We start from the raw sequence: 22,872 nt of genomic DNA, 5'->3' as shown, positions 1-22,872 counted from the left end.
ATGGAATTGTTTTAACTCTAGGATAATAAAGGTGCTACAAATGAGAGCTCCAGGAAGCAGTCACGATGGTATTTATTAGGAAGTGAATGGTCATCAAAGAGTTATATTGAAAATTAGAGTGGTCAGTCCACGTAGTTGGAAGCTGAGAAAAAATAACCCAGAGAAAGTAGAAGGAGAATAAATATGTCACCGGACCTTGGAGCATGAAATTCCTATTCATGTTTGGAAATTCAAACTAGTATTCAGAAGTGGGTAAAACAGAAAAAGAACCACCTCAGCTCTAGGGTTCTCTGGAGGGGACTTGGGGCTTCTCTGTTCATCTGTCCTGTGTCCTGAGAGCAGACCTTGTCTGTGAGGTCTCCTTGCCCGGCTTTGAGCCTCAGGCTTAGTCATCTGTAACTCCTAAAATCTACCCTATCAACGACAGTGACACCACTGATGACTTTTCCCATTGGCTGAGCTGTTACAGGGCAGAGTGTGGCAGCCGAAGATGACGTAGCATTCCTGAGAGGAGTGACCGCAACTCTGTCATCAGATCCCCAGACACCTGTGAGGCAATGGGGTGAGCTGTGTGATCCCTGTCACTGACAGGGATACAGACTCAGTTTGTCCAAGGTCTTGTGAGCCAGGGAGCAGGTGGGCCACAGCAGGCTGTTCTCCCCCTTCCCTGACCCACACTGAGCCACTTCTGTACTTTGCAGGGAAGTCTAGGTATTTTAAGTTTTCATCTTACCCGAGGATCTGACTGTGGGCTCCTGACAGGTGAGAGAGGGGACAGTAAGCTAGGTTTCTTAGCATCGGGCTTGGAGAAGGTCACTTGGAACATCTACTTATTTGGTGTGTGCATGCATGTACCATAGTGTTTGTGTAGAGGCCAGAGGACGATTTGCAGGAGTTGGTTCTCTCCTTTTACTCTGTAGGTCCTGGAGATGGAATTCAGGTCATGAGGCTGGACCACAAGTCTGTTTGCCCACTGAGCCATTTTACTGGCCCTTGGGGACGGTCCTCAATCCTTACTTGTTGATCTGGAATTTGACTTGGCAGGATTGGGCCTGTTCCATCCAAGTGTCCTCTGGGTTGGGCCACCCTGTGGTCAGTCAGGCAGAAGTACTGGAGCAGGAACCCTCCTGCCACCAGCTGGAGAATCCCCCATTTGTGTCTGCTGAGGCAGCCCATGTGGTATCTGGACATGTGGACACTGGGAACATGGATCCACATTATGATGAGTCTCCCGGTAGCAAGAAAGGGTGGGGACCTTTTGAGTCTAAGTCCCATTGGTTTGAAATTACAGTTTGGGACCTGGATGGAACACTTTCCTACAGATAGAGAGTCCATAACACCCCAAGGTCAGCCTGAGATGACTATGTGACCAAGAAGAGAGATGAAATTAGATACTCAAGCCAGGTATGGTGACATGTACCTGTAATTATGGCTCTTTGGGAAGACCAAGGCAGAAGAATCAAGAGTTCAAGTGCATCTTTGGCTATATGAGTTTGAGGCCAGCCTGGGCTACATAAGTTCTGTCTCCAACACACATAAAACAAAACAAAGCAACCAAGTCACCAGCAAACAAAAATCAATGCCCAGCAACTTTATCCATAGCTGAATCATAATACTTTATTCACCCCTTGCCCGAGTCAGCCAATCAAGTAGGTGGCTGGAATGAGTTCTCTAAAACCCTGATAGTACACACAGCGCTGATCATGCAGAAACAGGAAGGGAGGAAATAAGTTAAAAGCCACATAAGTTATGAAAAAATAATATATACTTTCTGTATTTCATGTCCCCACTGAGGGTTTGCTCCCTTGGAAACTGATAAGTAGCCTGAGAGAAAGCAGCAGTGAGCATCCGCTTTAGGGCTCAGGGTTGAGTATATCACTGGGTCCCTTGGCCTGGCAGAGCTGCTAACCCATCAGCATCCCCTGCAGGCTTGGAGGGCCAGGGGCCTTGCTGAACACTTTGTCTTGGAGAATGAGGTGAAGGGATGGGAGACAGCCAGGAGAGAAGGTGAGGCACGGGCCGGGACATGGGTGTGACAGGAAGAAAGGGAGGAGAGAAGGAGGCTGGCATTGCTGTGCCCTGCAAGTCCCAGAGCTGAGAGCCAAGGGTAGGACATGGGAATCTCTGGCCAAGTCCTTGTGGGTATCCTTGTGGGTGCAGAATGGCTTTCTTGGGTTGAGTCCTTTGAACGCCCTTATTGGGGTTTCCTGGACCAATTCAGGGCTAGGAACCTTCTAGATCTCCCCAGGTTTAGCCTTCCCTATGGCCAACCAGAGGCAGGGGGAGTGAGCTTGGAAGAAGGGACAGGGGTGGCGGGGAGGAAACTAGGCAGAGTTGGCCCACTGGGTGGAATGTGCCAGATCATTGGCCCTGGGGATAGAACAGAGGTCCTAGGAACAAAAGGTAAGGGTTAAGGTTGGAGAGACCTGGGCTGGAGGCAGAGCCCAGACTGCAGGATGTTGGCACAAGCCAGAATGGCAGGGAGGTGAAGGCAAGGCCTGGTGTCAGGGTGTCCTCTCTGGCTTCTGCTCCTAGGGTGTTGGTTATGGCTAGAGTAGCTTTGGAACCTACTTATGGCTGACATCTTAGTCCCCAGAGAGGGTGAGTGCAGATATCTGGGCTTCTCCGAGACTTAGGCTTCTGTCTAACACACTGGGCCTTTCCTTCCCTTGTCCCCCAATACTGTCAGATGTCTGGGGAGCCGAAGGGCAGGAAAATCAGGAGTCCTCAGCCCCTAGTCTCCAGGCACTCCATGTATGGGACAAAATCCAGTGCATCCTTCAGCCCAGGCTGCGGCCTGGCTAGTGGGGGAGGACGGCGGCCTTGGGTCAGAGGCAGCCGCGAGGCAAGGCTGAGGCAGAAGGTCAGGGCAAGCGGTGGGCAAGAGGCAAGCACCTTGTCAGAGCTGTGTAGGAGGAGGAATTTCAGAGGATCAAGGAGGTGACTGATCCCAAGTTCCCCTTCACCAGCCAGGACAGCCTGTGACCAGGAGGTTGGAAGTGGTGAGTGAGACGCTGATGTGGAACGGAGCTGGCGATGCCCCTTTGCCTTCACTGACCATCCGGAGAAACGAAGCCTCAGCTGGAACCCACCTCAGTTCAGCATCTCCACTCCCAACCTGGAGACTCCAGGCGACTTTCCCAAGTTTAGCTTAAGTCCCTCCGGCAGCCGTGGAAGAGGCTCCTGGGGCCGCTGTCTTACTCTGAAGCCTCCGACTCCTGGGAGTGGTACTTCTCTGACATTTCGGTGATTTTGATCACGGGACCTCTGCGGTTCTTCTTCTTCCGGGAGGGCGTCTTGGAGAGGCCAGACTTGGAGGCGGCAGCTACAGGGGACACAAAGGGTAGGGGAGGAAAGGGGCTGGAGGGTTGGAAGCCACACCCATGATGCCTTTGGGGTCACGGTCCCCCCACCCCACCTGTCCCCGCCTTGGGTCTCCAGGGACTTACTGGTCCTGCGTCGGGATTGTACTGAGCTGACCACCATGGCAGAAGGCAGGTCCATCCTGAGGGAGGAAGACATGGTAGAATGTGAAGGGAGCCTAGGATTTTAACCCCATTGGGAATGTGGGCTGAGGTCTGCCAAGTGCAGTGTGGTTCCCGGCTGTCATCCCCAGGCCTGCGGTTGTCCTGTTGTGGGACCCTGGCTAGCCCGCTCTCCTTGTCTCTGGAGTTTCTAGGGCTTAGGGAGCTGAGGACCCATGGCTGTCCTGCTTTTGACTCCCCAGGGTGTGAGGGGAGGAGAGGTGTTTGAAACCCAAACCTGGACTTCAGATAAGCCAGGGTGCCTGTCCTCCCCACCTCCACCTCCCCGCCCAGGCCGGTTCCATGGGGCCACAGTCCCTTCTTCCCTGTGCATAGAGAGCGAGCACGACTGAGCACTTAAAAACAAACAAACGAACGGATATCCACCTTGAACTTGTAAAAAAAAAAAAATTGTGTGTGTGTGCCATTACATGTGTGTGGAAGTCTGAGGACAACTTGTGGGACTTAGTTCTTTCCTTCCACCACGGGGTTTCCAGGGATAGAGCTCAGACTGGGAGGCACTGAGCCATCTCACTGGTCCGACTCATATGGCTTCCCCACCGCAGGTGAGCCATGCTTATCGTTAGCCCACTTTCCAGCTGGACAAGCAGGCCACGCAGAACTAGGTTCCAGCTCCAGCCGGTGACTAGGTCAGGCTGGACAGCAGGCCTGTCAGGTGCCCGGTTACTGCCCAGCCCCGATCTCACCCCACCCCTCACCGGCTTTCTTCTCCTTCCACCAGCTTGTGGTAGGTGGCGATCTCGATGTCCAGCGCCAGCTTGGTGTTCATGAGCTCCTGGTACTCGCGCAGCTGCCGCGCCATGTCCTGCTTGGCCTGCTGCAGGGCGGCCTCCAGCTGGGCCAGCTTGTCCTTGGCATCCTGGAAGGCCAGCTCGCCCAGCTCCTCGGCCACCTTGATGTTTTCCTCCAGCTTCAGACACTGTAGCCGGGAGGCCAAAGGGAGGGGGCCGGTGGTTAGGAGAGGCGGTGCGCCCAGGCTGAGGTTGCCGCTGACCGAATGTGTGTGTAGCTAAGCAACACCATTTCTAGGTGTGGTAATGGGTTGCAATGTACTAAGAGTGAGCTCGCTTAGACCTGAAGAGTAGGGAAGTCCCACAAGCCACCCAAAGGAGTCCCTGTTGGAAGCTGAGACTTGACCTCATTCTTCCCTTTCTGTATGATTGATTGGGCTTGGGCAAGGGTGAGGGCCTAGTTGTGCATGGTGGGGATCTTTCTGATAACCCAGTAGCTCTGGGCGTTTTACAGAAGGCATTTCTGTGCAGAACTCACACAATCCTCACAGCCACCATAGCAGACCATGTTCCTCTCAACTTGGCAGGTTATGAAACTGAGGCTAGAATAGACTTGCTCAGGACCATTTGGCCAGGTCTTGTGTGTATTCAGTGTGATTGGGTGTGAGTGTCTCTATCCCCTAAGTCCCCACGGGCCCTTCAGATGCTTTCTCACATGGCTCTTGATGGAGAGGATCTGAGACCTAAGTTTCTGGATGCGCACGTTGAGGTCTGCGATCTCACAGCGGCTGCTCTGGAGGCAGCTCCCGAACTCTGCTGAGCGGGCAGCTCGCTCCTCCAGCTGCAGGGGTGTGGAAGAGGGATGGTGAAGTGTGGTCTGATGCAGCCCCCTCAGCATCCCTCCCAGCCTCATCTCTACAGTCCATTCCCACCTCCCTCTCCAGCCCACGTTCCCCTGGTGTCTTCCTCCTGACTGCCCTGGGTAAGCTATGCCCACACCTGGCTGGTATGACAGCAACACTGTGACCCCCCCAGGAGAGCACCATGCACCCCCACCCCCTGCTGCCCCCCTGCTAGAGTCCTGCAGGAGCTGGCTCTCACATTTCCCGTGCTGCCTGTGGACTGAATGCTGCAATCCTCCCTGCGTATGCTCCCCACTACTCCTCAGAGAATCTCAGGGCCCAGAGCCACAAGGTCTCAGCCACCTCCTTTCTAGTCCTTCCTGCCCCATCCTACATGGTCGGCCCCTAACCTGGCTCCGTGAATAGGCTTCAGCCTCCTCCAGGCTTCGAGCAGCGATGACGTCATACTGGGCCTTCACCTCCTCCACGATGCCACTCAGGTCAATGTGGCAGCGGCTGTCCAGGCCCACGGTCACCGACACATCCTTCACTTGGGCAGTAAGGTCTTTCAGTTCCTGGTCAGCACAGAAGTGGGAGGCTCAGGGCTGGTGTGTGTGTGGGGGACTCAAGGTCTCTCAGCCACCCACAGTCCCTTTGTCCCCTCAGGAGGTGGAGCCTATCCACGATGTGACTTCCCGGGAAGTTAGGTCGGGCTTACGGCCCTCTCTGACAGGGGTGGCTCTGGCTTTCATACTCAGGCTGGAACCCCTCTTCCTGGCTGGTGGGAAGGCCCGTGGCCCTGGCTGGTGTTGAGGTGGAGGAGGGGACAAGGCCTTCCACTGCCTACTGCTCTCTGCCTCCCCATTGGATAGAGAGCCCCAAGGGCCTGGGAGGGTCGCCTTGAGCTGTGGGCCCCCACATCATCTATGTTTACTGAATAGATGTTGGACCAGAGAGGATGGAGGAGGATGCTAGCCACGGTGGGGCTAGAGACTGGTGAGTCCTTGGGAAAATGGGTTCAAGATGCTCCGGACCCAGATGTAACTGCTGTCAGTCACTTGTCCCCAGAACCTGCTGGAATTAGCAAAGCCCTTCCTTGCACTCCAGGCCTGACAGGGCAGGATGGTGTGCTTGCCACAAGCCCAGGGAGTTTATCTTTCCCTGATCATGGGGGGGGGGTGTCAGGGGGTGGTGGGAGGCAATCCCTGGGGAGCCGAGTTCTACCTGACCGCCTGTGCTCCCTGTTACCCTGGGAGCCCCGAGGAACTAAGCTGTCTCGCAGTCTTTGGAGCACCAGGCCAATGTTCTGCTGTCCTAGCTCACTTTCCCGTGGGAAAACGTAGGGCTAAATAGCGAGACAAGTGGGAACAGGGGTCTCTCAGGGGCTGCAAAGTGTTGCCACAAGCCTGGGCTGCTTCCTCTGGAGGTGCTGAATAACAACCCAGGCTTTGTGGGGCCTGGGGATGGGAGGGGGAGCGAACTGTGTGACAATGGAGTGTGGCTGCCAGCATTCCTCACAGAGAGGTGAGTCAGCTGGCCACAGAGGGGCAGGCAGGCAGCCAGGCAGAGGTGGCTGTGGCTGTGGCTCACTCTGTGGGTGGAGGGCCTGGACCACTGCCTCTGCTGGCGTTCACAGACCCCGTCTCTCCTTTCGGTCACCACTCTCCTGCCCGGGTCTCCGGCTGCTGACAGCCTCGTTCCCTTTTAAAAACTCCAGAGTCAGGATCCTAACAGGAAGAGTGGACGGAAACTGGCGTGTATCACCACAAGTCTTTAGTTGTCCACTCCGGGTTTTTTTTTTTTTTTCTTACAGTTTGTCCCTGCTCCCTGTGAGCTGGCACTTGGATCTAGAGGCCTGCTTAGGTCCTGGCTCAGCTGGTTTTCTCAAGGCCACTCACCTTGACCTTGGCACATCACATTTGGAACGCTTCCCCACCCCCATTCATCTTTATGCCTAGGAGGTTGTGGTGGAGCCTCTGGTTTCTGCCCCTGGCGGGGGCTGGAACTTCTTCCCAGTGGCTTGTTTCCTAGCATAAAGATTCAGATGGACTGTATGGACAGTGGGGGGTGCCTTTCCCCTTTGCTTGCCTGCAGTCTTGCCCACTAGCACCTTCTAGAAAAGGAAGCTTGAGTTCTGCAAGCATTCTGGAGGTCCTCTCGAGCTGGCAGGACCACGCTCAGGGCCTGGTAGCTGTGGGTATCTTTGATTGATCTCCAGATGAACTGAATGCAAGTCTCTGGGCAAAGGCAGACTGAAGCCCTGACTGGAGTCAGGCCAGTGGTCACCACAGACCCATCATCATACCAGCATCGCCCGCTGTAAATGGGCACCTGGTAGGACAGCTTCAGAGATGTGATTTTGGGGATCCCCTGGTGGGCAGGCTGTGGAGATCAGTGAGTAAGGATCATGGATTCAGTCCCACACCATCCAGCCCAGGCCTGACTTAGCATCTGGCCCAGGAAAGTCCAGAGTATGACCAGGAGATGCTACAAAGGACCGGTCTTCCCTGTTGGGGACAAGGGATAGCCAACACTAATGCGCCACCTCAGACCCTTTCTGAAAAGAAGCCGGTGAAGGCGGGAGTGTGATAACAGAAACAGGAAGTGGTGTTCAGAACAGCTGCGCGCCTGTCCAGACACGCCGGCCCCTCCGGGAAGGAGGGTATAACAATGCTCACTTGTGTGGTGAGGTGCCACCTTGGGGTAGGCCCCTGACACCCCAACTTGGCAAGAATTGCACCATAGTACAATTTAGAGTTTCCCTAGGGAGCTGGAGTTGGAGGAGACTGCTGTGTGTACATCTGCCTCACAGTGTTCCCCATGGGGGCAGTGAGCAGACAGTGCTTTCCTGGGGGAGCTGAGTGTTCCTTGGTAAACTGCTCTGTATTCTGAATTCATTGATCAGTGATCCACTGATTCATTGGATAACTCTGATCAAGTTTTAAAACCCATCCGAGCCTCTGTCTGTGAAGTGGGTGCCAGGGCAGAGCTAGGAACAGCAAATGCTTTTAAATGTTTACTCTGTGGCAGACATTATTCTAAGTGCTTTAGGATCTATTAAGAAATAATTTCTGGGCTGGGGAGGTGGCTAAGTGAGTAACACACTTGCTGGGCAGACGTGAGGACCTGAGTTCGAATCCCTGGAGCCCATGGAAAGCTGAGCACCTTAGTGTTCCCCTGCTCCTAAGGGAGGGGAGATGGGAGACAGAGACAAAAGTGTCCCTGGAAGATGGAGGGCCAGCTAGACCATCATGCTCAGCTTTGAACAACAAAGAGAGCCTGTCTCAACAATGTGAAAGGTGAGGCTTCTCCCAGAGGTTAACATCTGACCTCCATAGTCTCACACACACACACACACACACACACACACACACACACACACACATATACACAGACACACACACAGACACACACACACACAGACACACACAGACAGACAGACAGACAGACACACACAGACACACACACAGACATACACACACACACACACACACACACACACACACACACACACACACACCAGCACAGTGCAGTATTCATCTTCTTCTTCATATTTTATAAATGGGGAGATTGAGGCATGAAGAGATTGAAGCAACCTGCTCCGGTTCCCATAGTTACTGAGCCAGATGTTAAATCTGGGCTGTCCTAAAACCTGTACTCACTTTATTATTATCCAAATCCATGGAGTTTTCATGAGCATTCTGCTCTAATCTCCCTGGAACCAGGGCTTCTGGGTGTGGCAGGGAGTATTCATGCTGGATGCATGCGGGTCCCATGCATACTGCAGGTCTAGCCAGGGGGAATCATCCAGCCATCTGGGAAGGGCCTTGTGGGCCTCTTGCTATGCATTCCCTGGTGCTGGAGAGAGGGGACGGCTCCCTTTTCACTGGAACATCGATGGGATGTAGATCTATACCTCAAGGCTTTTCTGATCAGACCCAAAGTTGAAACCCAAGTGTCAAGCCTTCCGGGTGCTACCCACCATCCACTGTGCTTCCCTGTCATGAGAGGGAGCTGTGGTCTGTACCTCCCTTTGCTCAGGCCTGCTCTGTCCAGGAAGGGGGCCACTCATTGTCAGTGGCCTCAGAGCACGTGGGACGGGACTCATCTGCCTGAGACGAGCTACTGTGAGTGTAAAACGTGCTCCAGATTTTAAACTTTTTAAGCGCGTGTTTTGTTTCTTTTTGTTGTTGAGGCGGGCCTCGTGCACCCTCTCTGGCCTGGAAGCCACCATGTAGAGGAGGGCCTTTGACCTTTGTTCTCCATGCTTCTCTATTCTGAGTGCTGCCCTGTCATGCCTGACTCTGAGCGTTTAGTAAGAGAAAGAAAAGCAAGACAGTCCACTAATATTTATATCGATTACCAAGCAAACTACTCATATTTTGTATATATAGGGTTAAGGGAAATATGTTATTAAAATAATTTTATCTCCCTTTTTGGGGAGAGCGGTGCTAGAGGTCAAGTTTAAGGTCTCCTGATGCTGGGGAAATACCCTACCAAAAAGCCATGGTCCAGCCCAGTGTATTATTTTAAACGTGGCTTCAAGAAAACACCCACGTGTGATTTTATTTCCCTCAGGCAGTGGTGGCTTGGGGGCTCATTGGCATCTTTTTTGGCCAAGGGTCAATGTTGTCTTCTCAGGGTACAGAGGTACATGGATGGAGTGGATCATAAGACCCACACCCCAGTGCCCAACTGAAGGGATACCTTGTTGCTCAGAAAGGTAGTAGCAACCATGTACAGCTGCCCTCTGTGGTCACCTGTTTCTCAGAGGATTCAGCCAAACACAGATGGGGTAAAATTGCCCCTCTATTGAACATGCGCAGGCTGTTTCCCTGGCCATTGGTCCCTAAAACAACATGATGGAGAACTGCTATTTACACTGTATTTGGTAGCGTAAGAACCTTTACAACACAGGGGAGGAAGTGCCCAGGTCACATGCAAACAATGTATGTGCAACTTCATGTGAGAGACTTGAGCATCAGATGATGTGGGTATCTGTAGGAGTCTTGCAAGTGATAACCAAGGATGCTGTGGTGCTTTGGATAAGAATGGCCCCCATAGGCTCATATGTCTGAATGCTTAGTCATCTGGGAGCAGCACTATTTGAGAAGGATTAGGAGGTGTATCACTGGAGGTGGTCCAGTTCTCTCTCTCTGCTTGAAGATCAGGATGTGAAACTCTCAGCTACTTCTCTGGCACCAGCATGCTGCCATGCCTCCCTGTTCCCCACCATCGTGGTAATGAACTAACTTCTGAAACTGTAAGCAAGCCCCTAGTTAAACGCTTTCTTTTATGAATTTCCTTGGTCGTGGTGTCTCTTCACAGCAGTAGAACAGTGACCAAGACAGAAGTCAAGGGACTCCACAGCACTGACTGTGCCCATCTGTCTCAGAGCCCAGGGCCCTGTGTGTGCTCTGTCTGTTGGCTGTCACTGGCCCATAACTCCCAGCCTGCCCCATTCGCTCTCCTGCGGTGGAGCCTTCCCGTTGGGCTAGATGGTCCCTCTCTTAGATTCAGCTTGCTTCACCCCTCGGATCCTAGCCATGGCTCTGAAGCTCTCTTTTGCTCTTTAGCTTGATGAAACCACCCATTTCCTTTGCCCACCTGAGCCTCTCATGCTCTGGAGTGGCCTTGTTCAGATGTACTTGCTGGCTTATTAGCTGAGTTGTGCTCTCCTCGGAGGAGAAACTTGTCTCATTCAGGAGGTGACATAAGTCTGCACTTAGTAGGTACACAGTGAACACTTGAATGGGCTAGTTCACACCGTACCCATGCCAGGCTGCTCCTGTTATCCTCCTTGACTTACAGATGTGGGAAAGGAGGCACACAGAGATGACACAGCTCGGCCAGCATGACAGAATGATAAAAAGGAGGAATCAGAGCAGGGCCCAAGAGCTGTGGCTCCATCCGTGTGGGCCAAAAAGTCCCTTGGGCATATCTCTGGCAATGCCTGGGTCTGTTGGTTATGGCCAGCCTCCTTCTGCCTGGGTCTCAGCTGCAGGGCCTCCACCTCGGCTTAGAGCTTTGAGTTTGCCAGGCACTGGTGAGCACAGCGGAACTCAGGTTCTGAAGCATTGGCCCACACCAAGCCAAAGGGAGCTTGGGCAGAGCAAGCTATCTGTAAGCACGGAGCCTCGGGCAGCCCACGGGTGTGGCCTGGTTATGGAGGACTGTGCTAGGCAGAGTGCTTTTCTGTGCTGCTGGTGTGGTGAGCTGTGAGTTTGCCTTCTTACTGCTCCTGAGGGTGGGGCTTCTCTCTGCTCTGCTCCATCCCGGGCCTACACATGGCTATCAGTCCCACAGGGGGTCTGGGATGCTGAGCCTGTTGGAGGTCTCCCCTAGCAAGCCAGAAAGCTGTGCTCAGAAGTGTGCGTGGCCCATGGCAGAACTCTGCTTAGCCTGTGGAAGTGGCTGACCCTGACCCAACCTTGGCTTCCTTGCTGTGGCTCGGTATCAATTGTTGGCAGCATACAGGCTTGGGAGCCCCTCCATCCCAGCCATGGCTCTCTCTATTCCTTGCTAGACTGTAGACACTTGTGTAAGATCACCCCTGGACCCCCAACTCCTGAGACAGGTGATATGGAGAGAGAGTGAGAGGCCATGGTAGGATGTCCAGGAAGGTACAGTGTTCCCAAAGAGCCAGGCCCTTGCTGGGCCACTGTTCCCCAGGCTTAGCTGAGGACCTAGGAGATAGATGGGGATAGTTCTGGAATCTCCTCTGTCTGCATTGCCTTATCATTTTAGATTGTGCTGAAGCCCATCCTGAGTCTTCCCCATCTCGGCCAAGAGTGGGAGAGGGTAAAACACATGCCCATAAGAGCTAGAAGTAGTACTATGGGTTGGACTACAGGCCCTAAAGGGGGCTCAGTCCAAGTAGGATGCATATTCAAGGCCCACAGTACTGATCCCTGCCAGTGCATTTGGTCTCTGTTTGCCAGCATTCCAGCATACATGACGATGGTTCTCTCAAAGAGAGTGACTTCGGGAACCCTGCCCCTGTGTCATGAAATGTGTGGGTCCTTGACACCCAGAGAGGAGGGCCCTTGAGAGGGTGTGATGTCACTGGCTGGAAGCAGTGAGTGTTAAACATCCATGACCTCCCTTGCCCCGGAAGCAGCGAGCACTTGGCTCCATGAGGACCTTGTTCTCTCACCTGCTCATAGACAGTTCTCATCAGCTCTACGAAGCTCTGCAGGCCTTTCAGCTTGGTTTCCAGTTCAGTTCGTCGAAGACACTCGGCATCCAGGTCCTGGAGTTGGGAGTGGAGGTGAGAGATGGAGACTGAAAAAGCCAGGGCTCAGGGCAGGAGTTGGATGGGACAGCTTCTGTGGAGGGAGATGATACCCGGAGGAGATCTGCCTCTGAGCCTGGGCCTGCCCCTTTCTCTCTGTCTATTGGTCCTGCAGCCTGGGCACCTGAGAGCTTTGCTTAGGTATCAAGGAAAGTGGGACATGCTGGAGACAAGGGCAGAGGGTCATGGCAGAGGGCCATGATGGAGGGCCCTAGGCATTGAGTAGTTACCTTCTTCAGCTGGACGAAGGTGAACTCGAGGTCTGTGCGCTTGGAGATCTCGTCCTCGTACCTGTGGGGAGAGATGTTCCCCCTTCAGTAATGTTGTGGAGCTTGGGGTCGGGTTAACTGTTGTTTTGAGAGGGGCCCAGGTCCCTGCTAGACCTCCCTAGGCTTTATGACAACTGGAGAAGGTGGTTGTTCTGGATGTGGTGGCATACACCTGTAATTCTCACACTTGGGAGGCGGAGACAGGATTCTATAAGCTTGAGGCCCACCTGGACTGCGTGTGCTAGGCTATTCAGGGTTACTTAGCAAGGCCCTGTCTTAAAACAAAACAAATCAAATCAAAACAAAACAAAACAAGACAAGAAAACTTGGCTCTTCCTTTGGTGGACATAATCTCAGGTCTTCTAAGACACTCCCTCCCTCCCCTGTAACTCCCAGCAGCGGCTGCCCACTTCCTGGCTCTGCTGCACAGTCCTCTGGGAAGCCTCCTTGACCATGCACCCCTTTCATGGTGGCTCCTTCCCCCACCACCCCTGGAATTACAAGTCCAGGTGGGCCATGCCTGTGGTCTGTCGTCTCCCAGCACCCTGCTCACCCCTCTCTTTCCCGGGTCCACCCCTTTCCTGCAGCCTGTTCTTGCTCCTCGGCTTGGCTAGAGAGTGGACACCATCTTGTTCTGTGACCTCCAAAGGAAGGCAGGGAGAGAGGTCTCCAGTATGCTTAGCAGCACCTGATTTCTCCCAGCCTCCCTTACTTCCTGTGTCTAAGGCTGTGCGGGGGGCTGCTGGAGCCTGCCCTGTGGGTCGCCACCTGTCTATGGCATGCTACAGTTTAACTCTCTTCCATGTTGCTTCCCTCCCGAGTCAGGCTCACCCTGGGTTTGCACAAAGGACAGTGCTGGGTAGGGTTAGGATCCTTTGGTCCCTCGTCTTATCCTCTCCTTCCTGTTAAGGCATTGGTCTTGGCGCCCCATAGGGTGGATGGCATATGCCAGCCTTAGGTGTCCTGCACAAGCCCTTGAGGACAGCCCCAGGGGGTGGACATGGAAGTGGGTTAGTGTCTTCTCCTCTCCAGGAATGCCTGACTCAGAGCTCTAATTACAGGCACCTGCCTGCCCCAGTCCCTGACCTCCCAGCAGGGCCAGTGTCACAGTGGCCCTGTCAACTGACGGAACCCACATGTTGTCTGGAGGGGAGGGGACCTAAGAATGGCAGTGTTCACAGGGCATCTCGGGCTATGGGTGGTTGCCTTTGGCCTTATCTTGTCTTCTAGAAATCTCTGAGGGTCTCGGTCATGATGGGACTGGACAGGGGACATGCATCAGGGGGATCAAAATGCTTCAGAAGTCCTGACTACAGGCGTGAATGTTTATGTGTATGCACCAGGTACCGAGGACTCCCTTCCCCTGTGCCCCCTTACCCCCTCTCCTGTGACCCTCAGAACTTCCAGCTGGGGAGGACCTCAGGGTCCTGGGTGACAGTGGAAGGTGTAGAGGGCCTCTCAGAGTGCTGGCTGAGCAGGGAGCTCAAAGCTAGCTCCCTTGCTGAGTAGTTCCAGCACTCGGTTCCAGCACTTATGTGTGTTCTTTGGCCGTGACAGTGGAAATGTCACGAGGACTGAAAGTGTTTGCTCCAGGTCTCACACTCATGACCGTTTGAACCTCTGCCATGGCCTCCCACATAAAGCCTCTGGACGCCCTGTGGAGACTGGGGCTGGCTCTCTGAGCATCATTATTAGCCTTCAGGGTAGTCTGACGCAGGCGTGTTTCTTCCTGGAATCTCAGAGGCCCTGTGAAGTACCCTTGTCTTGGGGCTGAAGCCAAGGAGCCCCTCATCCTGTCTAAATGCAGGTAGCTGGTCAGTACCCACCTTCCTCTGGGTAGCAGAATCTGCTAACTTTGGGGAGGCATCTGGTGGGACCCCCGGGTGCCGGGTGCCTGCTCAGCCCTTTCTGCCCTTCCCATCCTTTGGGCAGCCTCCTTGTCTGCCCCCACCCCCGCCCCTTTGGATGCTCATATCATCTTCTCTCTCTCTCACTGTCCCACTAGTTCTTAATTGCTTAAGGCTTAGGAGGAGCCTGTTCCTGGCTGAGCCTGTGGAGTTGCCTACCCTTCTGAGTGAGGCCTTCATGGGGGTGACGGGCCTTTGCTTCTCTAGACTGCTTCAGGCAGACCCACTGGGACCTGGGGGACATATGTATCAGGACTTTGAGGGCAGCCAAATGCGCCCCCCAGTAGAAAAGGATACCAGGATAGTGGGAGCAGGTCCTGCCTAGGACCTAGAGGTGGCCTCCAGGTGGGCCAATGGTCCAGCGAGAGGTCTGAGACTTGGCACTGGGTTCTAATCCGGGGCTGGTATCCAGTCTCCCTGAAGCTCTTGCTATTCATTCCCAGCTTTCCAGTGAGTTGGAAGAGCCCCTTCCTCAAGGGGTGTACAGCCTGCCTCTGCCTGCTCCATCCTGCTGTCTGATGCTCAGCTAGGTGGAGCCCCTAGTCACACCCCCAACCACACACTTACGGGGCTCTGTGCCAGCCCTAAGTCTCTTACTGTGTGAGCTTTCCCTTGCTGGGTCTCTGCTTTGTTCTTAGTAACTAGAAGTTGGACTAGCCAGATCTTGGAGATCTCTGGTACTCCAGTGCTTGGAAGTCTCCATCCCTACCACAAGACTCAGGTCATGCCTACCTCCTGTCCCACCTCCAATCTTCCGCCAGTCTGCCAGCCACCAGCTCCCGAACCTGTTCTCAGGCCCTTAGACTGTCACCACTGCCAACACCCCCCTGGAACTTGTTTATTTCTGGGAGCAAGACTGAGCTCATCACCCTGCAGAGGCAAGGCACAGCCTCTCCCTGTCAGGGCTCCACCCCACAGCACCAGCTTCAGCTCTGGCCTGCAGACCAAAAACTCCTGAAACCCCTCTGTAAGACCACATCTGTTCTTCTCCTCCCCAGGGAAGAGAGAGCAGCCTGAGGCAGACAGGAAGAGGGTCAGCGGCTGGGTGACAGCAACCAGCAATGTCTGAAAGGTACTCAGCTTCGGGTTCCCAGGGATGCCATGCTGCTCTGCCATGGCCACTGACATGGTGATTTGGTTTAGTAGGTCTTGCCTTGTGCCTCCTCTGAGGCTCTCAGACCTATTAGGGACCAGTGAAATGGGATGCTGCTTCTGGTGAGCAGGTGTTGGGCAGTTCCCAATGATCAGATGCCCACATGGCTTTTCTAGGACTTGGGAGGGCAAGGCTCTCTGGGAGAGGGGGCCTCCCTGGTGAGCCCCAGCTTAGGAGCCTGGGTTTCCTAGCTTCTGCTCTGCCTTGCTGCTCCTAGAATAGCTGGTTCTGCCTCTGATTGGTAGGGTGTAGGCCACACTGCAAGACCAGAATCAGCCATGCTTGGTTCCCTAGCCCCTGCCCCATCCTGGGTGTGGGGCAGGGGACTCAGGGATATAAGCTATCTGCTGGTCCTGGAGGGCTTGCCCACTAGGTGATCTTAGAGAGGGTCACCCCGCCTCTGAGCCTCCCAAGTGCTCATTCTGCCTTCCTAGGCTGGCCAGATCAGTTCAGCCAATGTTGGTCAACTTCAACCTTCTAGGGGACAGAAAAATCACTGCCAGGTGCCACCTGGACAACCTGAACTCTGGTTAGTGTCAGTCACCATGTCCATTCACTCAGGAGGAGACAGAGGTCAGTAGACTGTGCTTGCCTGAGGCCACAAAGATAGGATGAACATTTCCAACTTCGTGCCTAGGCTGGGCTTGTGACGACTGGGTGGCGCTTGCCATCTGTCCTTCTGTCCCAGTAGCTGTAAAAGCATCATGGGGGCAGGGAGGGGCTATCTTTTCCTCATCTTTCTGGTCCCCAGCTACCTTGATGCCTAGCAGCATTTCCTCCAGGAGGTTGCTGCTTTGTGAAGATAAGCTCCTGTTTGTTGCCTGCCTGCAATACAGTACTTCTCTCTTTTCCTGAGACCAGGATCAACACCCAGAGCACGCTGCAGAGAGTGGTCCTTCTGCGGCTTTGCTAGAGGCAAGACACCCTGTCCTAGGGCAGTACACAGGAGCTGGCACGTTTGCAGGCTCAGGAGGGGCTGCTGGAGCCAGGCCTGTGTTGTGCAAGCACGCAATGCTTAGCTGTAAGCCATTGCAGCTAAAGCTGCTGGATCCTAAGGTTCACTGCTGTAGGTTCGTCGCTGTACCTGTAGTGTTTACAATGGCACGTGTGCCATCCTCAAGAATTATATCTGGAGAAGAGACACGTTCCATCGCATCTTTCCTCTTTCTCCAGCTTAGGTGCACCTCCCCGAGTCCAGCCTAGTCCCCACCCTCAGCTTCGACCCTGGTTCCCAAAGGTGAGACCTACCTGATGCGAAACTCCTCCACTTTCTCCAGCACCTGCAGCAGGTTGGCCTCCAGCTGTCCCCGCTCCTGGCTCACTTTGCGCAGCTCCTCTTGCAGACGGCCCTGAAATGTCTCGTAGTGATGGCTGAGGTCGAAGGTAGCTGATCCCTGGCCCTGTAGGAAGCTCCAGCGGGTCTCCAACAGCTGGTTGCGTTGCTCCAGAGCTTGTACCTGCAAGAGCAGGAGGGTACTGAGTAGGTCATCAGGTGCCACACTGGGTTCCCTGTGAAGGCTAGGGACCCCCAAAGTGGGGCTTTCTGTGACAGGGCAGGTCATCTGCACACACTCCCAACACTGGCTCCCCTCAGTATGCAAAGCCACCTCCAGCTCTCCGCTGTTGAGTGGAAGATGCTGAGATAAGACAGGATGGAGGTGGGGCCAAGAAGGCTTCCTAGCCTGGGCTGGGCCTCCAATGAGGGAGGGGAACAGGGGTGCGGAACGCCTGCCTGTCACAGGTTGGGTCTGGGAGAGCCCATCAATAGGGGCTTGGGGGGTATCAGGGTCCTACCTGCCTCTCCTTCACGGCAAACCTGATCTCATCTGGCCCTGAAACCCAGCAAGGTGGGTGTACTTGTTAATTTAGCATTAATCCTCCCGACAGACCCAGACATGCAGATTTTTTGAGCCTCAGTTTCCCCAGCTAGAAGTCGAGGTTGATAACACTGCCTGCCTGTGAAAGGGCCGTGGGGGCGGGATCGAACATGGGAATGAGCTTGGGAGAGTGGTGATTGCCAATGTGGATGAGGTGCCAACTCTGCACCAGACTGGTTCCAAGTGTTTCCTGTCTCAGCTCCTTTGCGGCAACACCCTGTGGAGTGGGTTATTGCTATCAGCCCAGTTTCCAGAGGGGGGCACCCAGCCCACAGAGCTGTAAGAACTGCCTGAGGTCACAAAATCAGCGGGCAGCAGAGCCAAGCCTGGCACCTGGGTTTTCGTCTGTTTGTTTTGGGACAGATAGGTCTCACATATTACAGGCTGGGCTCGAGCTCGTTGTAAAGCTGAGGACGACCTTGGTTTCTGGCTCTCCTACCTCTACCTCCCACGTGCTGAGACCACAGCTCCTGATTTACGCGGTGCTGGGGGTCTAATCTGGACCTTTACGCACACTAGGCAAACACTCCGCCCACCGAGATGTGTCCCCAGTCCTTCTCTGAGACTGTTAACCACTGTAATGTACCCTCTGTGGGCCAGGGCACTGCCCCCTCAGGGGTCAGGGCCTTTCTGCAGTGGACTTTTCTTCCAGGCAGGGTCAGGGTGACCTTGAAGATGGGGATAGGGAGGTCTCTGAGCCCTGCCGTTTTCTCCAAGCTCTGACCCCCACCCTGTCTTGGACTCCTACAGAGACACCTACAACCTCTGGACCATAGCTAGGCCCCCAGAAGGCTGCCTAGTTCTGTTGTAACCTCAGTTCCCACTGGAGTGCATCCCAGAATGACCCAGACTTCCTGGCTCTGTCCACACCTTTCCTGTTCTCCTGGGGCTCGGGGTCCCCTGCCTTCTTCCATTACATGTATGCTCTAAGTTCCCTCTGGAGGATGCCCCCACCCCAGCTCCTCATGTACCATCCCTGTTAGTCTGGGAGCCCTGGGTGGCCACAGAGGGGAGGGCTGGCTGGGCCATTCCTGGATGGCAGGGAGCTGTTCTGGCTATGAGGATGCGGTGCTAACCGGATGGTGGTATGTTAAGGGTGCTGGCCTTGCTCCCAGGACCACAGCCTGAAAGAGCTGCAGGAAACATTTGGCACCTCTGTTTCTGGCCAGGAGGGGAGCAGGAGAATTGGATAGAGGCATGGACTGCGATACTAGTGAGCAGTCATTCCCCTGCCTCACGCCCATCTCTCTGGGAAGTTCTGTGTGACGCTGCCTTAAACCTGTGCCACAAGGAAACAGGTTCAGTGGGACTGGAGGTCAGGAGGGTTCTGCCTTGCTTTGTGTGTGAGTGAGGGAACGTGTGTGGGGGAGTGTTAGCTCACCCCACCTTCCCTCCGTTTTGACTAGCAGGAGCCCGTGTTTACACTGAGGGTGCGGTGAAAGGAGAGACATGAGGCTCCTACCTCCGCCCATGAGCAACAGAAAAGCCTTCATACCAGGAAGTTCTTCTCTTAGTCTAACCTCTGTGCTCTATGCTTCGGCACTCTTCTGTGGGGAGATGCTGTGAATTGGGCCAGTGCAGTTGGAGGGCATTGTGCTCTTGGGATACCAAGGACAGCCCCCGCCTTGGGGGAGTCTCTTGTTTCGGTGGGTGCGGATGAAAGCTCAGCTTTAGCTATGACCTGCCTGCTGGGCTCCTCCCTGTGGGAACAGAGGCTAGGGAGGGTCAGCAAGGCCAGCTCTCCAGAGAAGCCTATGCAATCTCTAGCCTGTACCCCTGCCCTATGGCGGCACAGTGGCAGCCTGAGGGAGGGGCCTCCTTCCTAGAGCAAGTTCCTGGTCTGCCTGCTTCCTCACTTTACAGCTAAGGAAACTGAGGCTGGGAGCTGCGTGGAGCCAGGTCGGGTTGGACAGGACTTATGGTGTGAGATGCATTTCACAGGGACACCAAATAGCCTTTAGAGTTCTTGGCCGGAGCTGGGACACACCTTGGGGAGACCAGCCACTGAGTCTGCAGGGAGACGTTGACAGGGATCCCTGATGTGCTGGGAGGGTGTCAAATCCCAGAGACTCTCAGGAAGCCTGGCCTGTGTCTGATGCCGGCAGGGTGGGCATGTCTGAAACCTTTAGAGCTGGCATGGCCTGCCCTGTCTCTGGGTGTCACCTCGGCTCTTGGTTCCCCAACACAGACTGGGCTTCGGCAGTCCTTCCTCAGCACCCATCACCTCGGCTGTCTGTATGTTGGAGATCCCTTGCAGCAGCACCGATGGATGGTACCATCCCCCCCTCACCCCCCATCCCTCCTCATCCTTCCCGTGTGGCCTTTAGTCCTCCGCTGGCCGGAACACAGGCCGACTGTAGCAGAGCCTGGAGCCTGAGGCTCAGAGAGGGTAAGCAACTTACGTAAGGAAACACGGCCCATAAGTGAAGGCAGTAGAGCCTCTCCACCAGCCTCTCCAGGGACCTTCCCTTCCACATGTACTGGTTTCTCAGGGCGGCAGTGGGCCCTGAAGGGGGAGGTGAGTGGGGCACTCCTCCCTCTTCTCTGCTCAAAGAGCCTCAGCCTTGCTCTGGGCCTGGAATCCATCTCCTGTTCCTTCCCAGCTTGCACCTCTCTCTGAAGCCTGAGCTGCACCCCTGCCCTACAAGGAGGATAGGTCTGGGAGTTTCCTGCAGCAGGCTTATTTACTTCACTTCTTAGCAAATGATCAGAAAGCTTGCATTATCTACTAGATGTGTTCTGGCTACTTTTCAGACATCATTCCGTGTGATTGACAGCCTCACTACACTGCTGTGCACCGAGGCCCAGGGAGGTTCAGCAATTCTCCTAAGCGTATACAGCAGGCCGATGGTGGGCCCGGGATTAAAACCCAGTAATAGGGTTCTAACGCTTAAGTGGTTGCCTGTCTCTCTGGGGCCCCCCACGAGTTTTTGCTTAGCACAGGGCTCCAATAACCAGGGTTCCAAAAGGGCTGGAACCCACAGTTCCCTGCACCCTACCGTGAAGGGCACCCCATCTCAAGGCCAAGTTTGAGAGTTGGGAGGCTGGAGTTCTGCCGAAGAACTTCACAGGCCTGAACCCAGGACCTCAACAGCAACTGCCACGGCTCCTTCCCTGGGTCCAATGCCCAGGGCTCCCACCCAGAGCCCACAGCAGTGGCGCGGGGTGACATCAGCACCGGCATTTGTTCGAAGGAGAAAAGCCACCCGTGGAAGCCAAATTACATAGTTCAGCGAAGCATTCCTTTTAAGGGATTAGCCAGGCTTGTCAAGGAGGCGTCTCTGCAGGGCCTGCCTCCCAGGCCATGGGTTCCCTCTGCACAGCCTGGGAGCTTATCCCCTCCCCCAATCTGGGCACCTGAGATGTCAATGGGGAGACTCCAAAGTAGTCAGATGAGTCTGGGACAGGAAGACACCATTCCTACCTCAGGTTCAGATCAAATCTAAACTCTATTGCGTGTTGGCTGTGTGACTGTGGGCAAAGCACCTAGCCTCTCTGGTCCTATTGCCTCACCTGTACAGCTGGGAAAACACAGCTGTGGCGGTAATGTTGGCGCTGACCTCAGCCTCCTTGCTAACTTCCTATGGGGTTCAACATCTGGGCCACACATGACACTTTCTTCTCTTACCTCCCTGTGTATCCCCATCTCTCGGGACCCCCAGATGTGCAGAGTCAGAAACCAAGAGGCAGATGAGGACTGGCTAGGGTGGGGAGGCTGGACCAATGCTTCCTCAGAGGTGAGGAAGGCAGTTTCCTTTCTCTGGGTGGTGGTCACAAAACGTCTTTCTTTGCAGTTGGGGAATTGGAGGTAAACCTGTGGAGTGCCCTGTGGTGCCTAGCATACCAGCGTGTGGTCCAGTCCATGCAGCTGTGGCACAGAAGGTAACCTAGCTGGAGGCTTGCTCATAGAGGTTTCTTGGAGTCACTGAGTGGGTACAGGTTTGGGAGCTAGACAGAACTCGCTGCAGTGAGTCCAGGAGATGTAGGGGCTGAGTTGCTAGGGGCCTGGTCCTTCCACCTAGGTGAGTGCAAAATAGCCCAGCTGTTGGCTGCTGGCTAGACTCTGACACAGTTCTCACATTCCTTTCTCCTGACAAGCCAAAGTTGTGTCTTTACTCACAGAACCTCCCTCAGACCCCACACACCCCTTTGGACCTGCCAACCACAATGGCACTATGAATGAAAGGGGTAGGCAAGCAGGGCAGCCTGGAGGGAGATGCTTCGGGGCCAGAGGTTTGAGGCATGGGTCAGGAGAGCATCCTTAGCAGCATCTCCCACCCACCTGCCTGGGAAGAGGCCAGCAGACCACACCTCCATGAGCCGTCCTGAGAAACACTCCCTTGACTACTACAGGGTATACTGACTCTCGCAAGCCAGGTGGCATGTCCTTCTTCAGATAACCCTCAGAGTCCATCCTGGGGTTTCTTTTGCTCCAGACACCAGGATGTATCAGGATTTCTTATCCCATCTCAGCTGGTTTAGCCATGCTGCATCCCCATTGGCTAGGGGCAGGGGTGGGGCATGATGACCGATGCTCGGGGAACCGCCAGCTAGGTCGCCTGGAAAGCCTGGCAGCCCTTCTGTTTTGGTGCCCTATCCCACTCAGCTCACCTTGCCAATCAGAGAGGCAAATTTGTCATTGAGGACCTTCATCTCCTCCTTCTCCTGGTTCTTCTGCTGCTGGACAGCTGGGTCCACCTTGAGGTCCAGAGGCACCAGCAGGCTGGAGTTCACAGTCACCTTGGGGATGATGCCAGCTGGCCTACAACTTGTGAGGCTTCGAGAGCTGAAGCCAGGCCCAGGGAGCCCACAGCTGCCCCATCCTGAGGTCCTAGGCTGGGGGCTGCCCGCTGGGGTCACCTCACAGCCACTGAGGCTGCTGAAGCCGACGACGCAGGAGCGGTAGGCCATGGTGGCCCCCCTGGGCCTGGGAGCCTGAGGGCTCACCAGTGAGCGAGGGAGCTTTGGAGTGGTGGTAGCTGCCTCCTGTCACAGCCAGGGCCGGCTGGGGACTGAGGCGCAAACACCTGTTGCATGGTGTTCATTAGCTGCAAGAGGGCGTGGCCCTTCGAAGCCTGACCAACCTGTTAGATGATGTGGCTCCTGCCCCTCCCCCGTGCCACAGCTTTCTGCCTGCCCTACAGGGGATCTGCCTTGTTGAAGGGGCTTGTCACAGTCCCCTACAAGAAGGTCCTAACTAAGGAGGGGGCCTGAGGCTGGGCTGGCTGGGTGGGGCAGGGTGGTCAGTGCCAAG

The 22,872-nt window shown here is 54.7% G+C and overlaps 1 protein-coding gene across 1 annotated transcript; it reads right to left on the bottom strand.

The window, feature by feature from the left end:
* Positions 1-1,685: 1,685 nt before the first annotated feature.
* On the bottom strand, positions 1,686-22,529 carry Krt80 (keratin 80). The gene is made up of 9 exons (XM_059247859.1): positions 22,230-22,529; positions 16,990-17,198; positions 12,643-12,703; positions 12,275-12,370; positions 5,529-5,693; positions 4,992-5,117; positions 4,244-4,464; positions 3,450-3,505; positions 1,686-3,325 (listed from the first exon to the last, which is right to left on the bottom strand). The coding sequence occupies exons 1-9, from the start codon at positions 22,527-22,529 to the stop codon at positions 3,198-3,200; spliced, it is 1,362 nt and encodes a 453-aa protein (XP_059103842.1). The 3' UTR covers positions 1,686-3,197.
* Between the last annotated feature and the right edge of the window lie 343 nt (positions 22,530-22,872).

Source organism: Peromyscus eremicus, chromosome 20 (assembly GCF_949786415.1).
Source record: "Peromyscus eremicus chromosome 20, PerEre_H2_v1, whole genome shotgun sequence".
Taxonomy (NCBI): Eukaryota; Metazoa; Chordata; class Mammalia; order Rodentia; family Cricetidae; genus Peromyscus; species Peromyscus eremicus.
This window is presented reverse-complemented; position numbering and strand designations above follow the sequence as displayed.